This window comes from Astatotilapia calliptera, chromosome 18 (genome assembly GCF_900246225.1).
Source record: "Astatotilapia calliptera chromosome 18, fAstCal1.2, whole genome shotgun sequence".
Lineage (NCBI taxonomy): Eukaryota > Metazoa > Chordata > Actinopteri > Cichliformes > Cichlidae > Astatotilapia > Astatotilapia calliptera.
Window position 1 is genome coordinate 32,470,059 of NC_039319.1, and position 7,472 is coordinate 32,477,530.

Consider the following 7,472-nt stretch of genomic DNA (forward strand, 5'->3'; position numbering starts at 1 on the left):
CTATACTTTTGTTTCGGGCGAATTCCCCATTCAAATGCATATAACAGTGAGAAACGCACTGTCTTGGCGAAAGAAAGTGTTTTTCATCAACTTCATATAAATAGCTGTAACTTTTGATAGAAGACTAAGACACCCATATTTATGGCTTTGCCTTATAGAATACAGCATCTGCGTGCGGGGCAAATTGGTTATGCAGCCATTTGAGCTAAGATTTTAAAGTTACTCCCATAATGAAAACCTACACTTTTTTTCGGGCGATTTCCCCATTCAAATGCATGTAATCGTAAGAAACGCACTGTCTTGACGAAATATCCACCGGATTCCAGCCAGAGTGGATTCTGGAGTCTTCCACGCTCCTGTTAGTGATCCTCCATCTGGATGGATGATAACAACCTTCTGAACAGTCTAGCAGGAGATGGCCCATATCTATGGGACTGATTTGTGCTAATAACGTCCATTGTATGGACTGATAACGGCCTAAGCGGGTGAATAAAGTCACCCAGTAGCTAGCTGTGCCATTACCCAGCATACACCACTCCCTCCGTAAATGCAATAAACGATACAAAAGTATCGTTCTACCTGTTTTTCAGGTAGTTGTTTACATTACATAATTTATTGTGTTCTGTATACATCACTACAATGTGATTTGGAAAATGTCTAAATATACCGACAACAGGCACTTCCGCAGCAATCTCCTCACTCGGAGGACCCTTCACGTCAATTCCCGACGCGAGAGGGGTACCCTGCGCGTCCATAAGTGAAGCAGAGGGAGCCTGACCATGCGTCACACGTTTGACGAGTTGGGAGTGAGAACGTGTTGGATGTCCAGATATACTTTAATGGAAGTTAACAGCAGCTCAACAGTACAGCAGTAGGCATACTTAACGAATGTGGGAGGGGTGGACAGACGTGTGGTTCTGAATAACAAGAAACAAGGAGAAACAATTTTCACATGTAAATATAACAATCGTCACTTCCCAACATCATGCCAATATAATGAACTGTAACACAAATAATCAGCTGAATGCTCTGACATAAGAAAGTCCCACAATCCCATTTGAACAAGCAGGAAACAAGAATATCTGCATATCTCAGGCAACAGAAAAGACCTAATGCCCCCAAATTAGGAAAGGTCAGCAATTATATGGTCTTCAGTGCCCTCTAGTGGCTAAATAACCCAACTGCAGTGCACAGATACAACCCGCAACAAATGCTACGGTGGTAAGTCACACGCCTCTACCCATCTCGATAAATCTCCTAGCATAAACCCCTTGTAATTAACATCAAAGTACAACCCGTGCTATAAGTAGAAATGGACTCGTAGAACTGGAGGGATTTTGACTCACATTTGCACAGCAACGCACACGTTTGTCCACCCGTCCCACATTCGTTAAGTATGCCTACTGCTGTACTGTTGAGCTGCTGTTAACTTCCATTAAAGTATATCCGGACATCACTCTCTGTGCCCCACTCTCTGACTGGAGTTTAAGTCCTGAGGGAGCTATCATCCCAGCATCCTAGAGATAACTCTCTAACAGAGTCTTCTATCAAAACTTACAGCTATTTATATGAAGTTGTACAAAAACGCTTTATTTCGTCAAGACAGTGCGTTTCTTACGATTACATGCATTTGAATGGGCAACTCGCCCGAAACAAAGTATAGGTTTTCATTATGTGAATAACTTTAAAATCTTAGCTCAAAAACACTTGTAGCCACACTGAGCCAGCCAAACAGGCACAGGGACCATGACAGAATCCTTTAGAAAATGATGGAAATCATGAAATAGATGTTCACTATTACACCTTCTACATTGAATCAAATATTTTGCAAAAAAATTTTAAAAACAAAAAAAACATTTCAGAACACATATCTGATCAAAAATAACAAAATATTGAAAGCATTTTCTTTAAGCATTTCCTTGCTCTTGCTCTTGACGAAGGCATTCACACTTTTCTCCTCTCCTCCTCTTGTGTTTTTTGTATTACTTTTCCCTGGAACATTCTCACAGTCTGTTCTCTAAAACCTAAAAGAGGAATTATGGATTGGATCAACTGGTCCCTAAATGCAATTGACACCCCTTTCTCAACGAGAAGTTTGGGCTTGGGTGAGCCTGAGTGCTGAAGATATCTAACCATGGTAACAGGGTTCTGGCTCATCGGAGCTGGCTTGGCCCTGACTTATCGAAGAATTAAGAAAGCAGAACCGGCTGTTCAAATCCCCACAAGGCTGCCCGCTGGGATTGGAATGATGGGAGAGGTGTGAGTTTCTCAAAATGGGCTCACTGAGTCAGGATAAGATCTTGGAGAGGCTACGGCTGCTGTGAATACTCAGAATAAGATCTCTGACTGCAGACTGGATACATCACGGAAGGGCTAGCTCAGAATAACATCTCTGGGCGCAAATTGGATGACATCTCGGGGAGGCACACTGCCGTGAGTTCTCAGAAATCGGCTCCTTGAGCACAAGAAATGACAACATCACAGAGTGCGAGTATGCCGAAGCTCGCGGCTCTCCAAAGGGAGATTGCGATACCAGTGTTGGACTGTAGAACTGCTTTGAAATTCATATGAGCTGTTCGCACTAAAGTAAAAACCACCATCACTTCATGCGGATACCCCCTTTGGCACCAGCTGCGGTCTCAAGGCTGGAGCTGAACAACAACACCCTGATAACGACTGTGTTTAGTCTGTTCCTTCACATTCCATGCAAGGCCACCTGGGTTGGCTGGAAGACTGTTTACTTAGCCTAGCAGGGCGAAGGACACTGTCTCAGCTGAACTCTGGAAACGCACACACATACATATACACTGATATGCACACACTCATCCCCCCTCCCTTTCCAAGTGCCTTCGATGCTTATTCCCTTCCGATGCTGCACCCTTTACCCACCCCTGTTGCTTGTCATGTGTTTCTTTGGTGTATTAAGAGTTTTTCATGTGCTATGTGCAGAGGTGTTTTTTTTTCTCCTTATCTTTCCTCGTGTGGTGCATTTTCCATTGTTATACCTCTCTGACCTGTCTTGCCCATGTGATGTTTTGCGTAATGTATGTATGGTCGGAAGGGTAAGATGGAGCTGGCACGGCTGGCAGCCTTAACTCAATTTCCCTCGGGATGAATAAAGTATTATCAATCAATCAATAGGATAAAATGACAGCTCTGTTGTCAATCAAACAGAAACTGAGACAGGCAGAAGAATAAACAGACAGAAAGACAACCATATCAAAGACAGATGCACATGCACATGAAAAGACTAAAGTGAGACAAAGATTATATGTTCATACTCAACAGTGTAAATAAACTTCTGAAGTGCTGTTAAACAATTGGATTTTAATCCTGAAGAACAATCACTTCTTGTCAAATTGATGTCTTAAAACATCAATTTGACTGACGCAGCTAAATTTGGAAATATTAAAACCTTAAAAAGTTAATATTCAATGCTCACTTTGAATCAGCAGAGAGACCAATACAAAAGATAAAACCACAAACTCATACAGCATAATGTGTTCACACCCTGCCAAAGACGTAAGTGTTACCTAAGGCAAAATCAAACATCTCCTTGAACAACTGGTATGAAACATGCAGTGGCAGCCTAATGCAGTTAACACACGTGTTGGCAAGAGGGAAAATTGGTGTAGAAGAGAAGTCGTCATCTCCTCTATGAATGAACTCAATCAAGGGTGCTGGGGAAAAGCCAATAGGTGGCACCGCAGTTGCTCCAGTTGCAAAGGCCAATAGCTTCTCTAACTTGGAATGTCCTTCTTCTTCTGCATAAAACAGAGAAGGAAATAAATGTTATAAGGTAACTTCATATTAGATTATTTTGCCAGAATAATTTGTCAGTGAGTATTAATCTAAAGCAAGAATCTTTGAAAGACTGTTATTGTAATGACTATAGAACACGCTTTTCATCCTTCAACAGCTTCAAAAACTATGTAAAAATGTTACTACAACCAAGAGGGTAATTAAGAAGCAGCAGAAGCTGTGGTGTTATTGTTATACAAGTATGTTATTTAAAGTAAAGTTTTCAGAAATGCAGAACTATAAATCGCTATATCTGTTTATTGTACACTAAAGTGCCAATTACCTTCTGTAGCTTGGAGATAGTCCCTCCAGAATGTAACAACCATCTCCTCAGCAGTTCTTCTGTTGCTTCCTTCTGGAGATAGATGAATGTTGAAAATGATGAATGTTAATAGATGAATGTTAATAATTATGCAATTTCAGGTTTCTAAGTTAACTGCATATAATCAATTTGGCAATTTGAATTGTATTAGGTTATTAAACTGGCCATTTTGATTAATAGGTAAGATTTCTATCACTATTTTAATTAATCTGAAAAACACAGAATACCCAAATACCTTTGAATAGGACCCTGTGGATGACCTGAAATATGACAATGTCATGTACCAGCAGATCCCTGTCTCTTACTCTATGTTCACACTGCACCGGAGAAGACAAACGAGAAAGCATGGTGGGGGAAACTGGAGACAGCGAGTCAATGGACAGAAACTGAGGTTTTGGACTTGATTAGCATATGGGGAGACAATTCTTCTTCAACTTGGAACTCTTCGACTTTTTCAAAGAGTACCGAATCAGCTATGTCTTCCAGGGTGGATTTGCTGAATTTCCAACTAGAAAAGAAAATACTGTTGGTGACAGAAAGTTAGGTGGTGGACCACCATGTACCAAGCTCACTGCAATGGCTCTGCCAGAGATGTAGTACCAGTACCCTCAGAGAGCTGCAAAGCAACAGAATAAAGGGAAAAGCAAAACTGTCAGTAATGTTGCCTGTAAAAATAAATATCAGTTAAAAAGTTTACACTATTACTGTAGCTTGCCTCCACCAGTGTGTGAATGTGAGAGTGAATGAATAGTGGTATCGTAAAGCGCTTTGGGTGCCTTGAAAAGCGCTATATAAATCCAATCCATTATTATTATTATTATTATTATTAATATTAGAAAAATAGGTAATTACCAGTACTGTCAAGAGCCAAGTTCTTGCAGTTTTCTTTCCCCTCAAACATGGCTGACCTGGCAATGGTGTCCATTGATAGTCTTCCCTCCTTGGCCCGCCTAAATCAACCCCTTCCTCATTTTTCCCCATATCATCTGAGATTTTCACACTGATCATCAAGTTGGGATCATAAGATATCCTTTGAAAACCACGCAAGGCTCCTTCCCACACAGCAGAGCGGGGAAAAAAGCGTCTGGACTTCTTTAAGTTGCTTAAAGATGTTTTCACCTCTCATCCGACAAGCTTCTTCAGTTCTAAGGGTCAAATGGTGGAGAGTCCCAGATTTAAACCCAGTGGGAGTATCCCCCCAAACCCTGGCTGATTGTGACCCACACTTGTTTTCACACCTTGCCTCATGTGAGTAGGTAGAGGATCATCAGGGTGTCCTTTTGTCCCTCTTTGGGGACTCTCCAAGCTCGCAATTATAGCTTGATTTAAATTGTCCTCATCTGAAGAATCGCCGGAAAAAGATACCATGAGAGTTAATTATGAAGTGATTATTTCAGAAAAAGTGCGGCAGAGGGTAAAGATCAATTTACCTCGAGATGTTTTGTACGGTAGAATGGGGGAAAAGAGCCTTCGCGGCAGATACACCAGGCCTACACATTTTCTCCAGGCAAGGCGCTGTACCACAGCCTCAAGTTCGCCTCCGTAAAGGGCAGAGCGAGGGGACAGAGGTTCGGGAGCGTCTTAGCTCTGCAGGAACTTTTTGACCTCCTCGTTTGATTTTTCATTTTGGTCTATTCGTGCTCCCTCATCACGACCGTGTGGACGCAGTAAGCATTTCTCCCGGAGCTCACATTGGTAGTAGTGATGGGAATTCCAGCTCTTTTTTAGAGAGCCATCTCTTTCGGCTCAACTCAATAAAAAGAGCCGGCTCTTTCGGCTCCCAACCAGCTCTTCAGGTTGTTTTGTTGCTTTAATTAATTTATTATCAACAACAATATAAAATTATGCACAAAAGGAATTACTAATGTTAAAAAAAAAACGTGTTTTTATTTATAAATGTTTATATATACGGTGGCCCCTAGAGACAAAGCAGAGAGAGAAAGAGAGCCACAAGCCACAACACAATAAAATATAAATTAAAATATGCAAAACAAAAAGAAGATGCACTTTCTCTTTCACATAAGCCTGGGATGATTTTTTGGAGAGTGTTTTCCTGCCTGGAATTGCACACATAGGATTCACAGCATGTGTAAACTTTCTGAATTCTTTCTCATCTGCAACTACAAATAATTGTGGATGATTACTATACCTTTCTAATGTGACGATGTTGTCTCTTGTTGTTGTCCCTGGCTCTCTTTCTCTCTCTTTCCCTCCCGCTCTGTTCCTGTGCTACTGTGAGTTTACTACTGGCCGGAGTCAGAGGGCAGATCTCCTTGGACCTGTGGCACTTAGGACACCTGTGATAAAAGCATCCCAGAAACTCCCAGACCCACCTCTCTCCCTCTCTCTCCGAGTAACCGTCTACAAAGTATGGGCCTATTTTTTCTCTCTCTTTCCGCCTTTAACGTGTATGGAATAGGGATTTTAGCTTCCCACTCCAACCACTGAATGGACGCGTGTGAGTAAGCTTTGGACAGACGCCAGTAGTTTTCGGGGGAGGGGATGGCCATAGTGTTTTTGGGAAACACAGAAGTTATAGTGACGGGTCACAACCTCGTTTTGATTTTGTACCCGAGATCCTCAGTGCTGATGCTCCGCAGGCTGCTCCTCCTTCTCCTGCCACCCCTGCCGGTAATGATGCTGCACTTATCTTTGAATCGTTTACACTTTTTAAAATTTATTTATAGGGCTGATTCATACGTTCAACGAGGCAGAGAGCTTTATTAATACAACATCAGATTGTGACATATCCAGTTTTATGTAAATTATCTTAAAAATGTAATTGAACAAATTTTTTTAAATTTATAGGATCGGTTCATCCCGGTCAATTACCTCCGAGTCTCCTGACGTGCAGCCCGCAAGGTTTGGGTGTAATAGGAGGGAGAGCTAGGGATGCTTCAACTCCCTCTGTTGGGTACCATAAGCGTGAAAGAAAAAAAACAGAGAATGTATTCTTTTTTTAAGCGCGAATTGATCAAACCTTTCTACAACACGTTATACCACTCCAGATCGGGAGGGGCAATATAGCATGGATCGGTTGAATGACTACGTCATATCCTGTGTATTTAAAAAAAGAAAAAACTCAATTCGATTTACCTTCCTCCTCCTCTGCCGGATTGTCTATAGTGGTGACCCAGCTAGATATATTCCTGATTCCCTTTGTCAAGAAATAAAAAAGAAAAAGAAAAAGAAAAGAAAAACACAACAAAAAGCGACAATGTAGTACACGATAATACCGCTCAAGGTCGGAAGGAGCGCTAGAGCCAGGATCGGATGAATTACATGTCATATCCTTGTATTTAAAAAATGAAGGACCCTAAGACCCTTCATCAGGAACTCAGTGGAGATG

The 7,472-nt window shown here is 41.5% G+C and overlaps 1 protein-coding gene across 3 annotated transcripts; it reads right to left on the reverse strand.

The window, feature by feature from the left end:
* Nucleotides 1-3,307: 3,307 nt before the first annotated feature.
* LOC113010918 (G2/M phase-specific E3 ubiquitin-protein ligase-like) lies at nucleotides 3,308-5,240 on the reverse strand. Of its 3 annotated transcripts, XR_003270401.1 has the most exons (4): nucleotides 4,976-5,240; nucleotides 4,359-4,739; nucleotides 4,085-4,156; nucleotides 3,308-3,764 (listed from the first exon to the last, which is right to left on the reverse strand). XR_003270401.1 is itself a non-coding variant. In XM_026150200.1 (3 exons), exons 1-3 carry the CDS (start codon nucleotides 5,046-5,048, stop codon nucleotides 3,505-3,507), a joined length of 405 nt encoding a protein of 134 aa, XP_026005985.1. In that variant the 5' UTR covers nucleotides 5,049-5,240; the 3' UTR covers nucleotides 3,308-3,504. The 3 variants fall into 3 exon arrangements, 2 of the variants coding, with proteins under 2 accessions (XP_026005985.1, XP_026005984.1); XM_026150200.1 differs by lacking the exon at nucleotides 4,359-4,739; XM_026150199.1 differs by lacking the exon at nucleotides 4,976-5,240 and having other exon boundaries at nucleotides 4,359-4,811.
* Nucleotides 5,241-7,472: the final 2,232 nt, after the last annotated feature.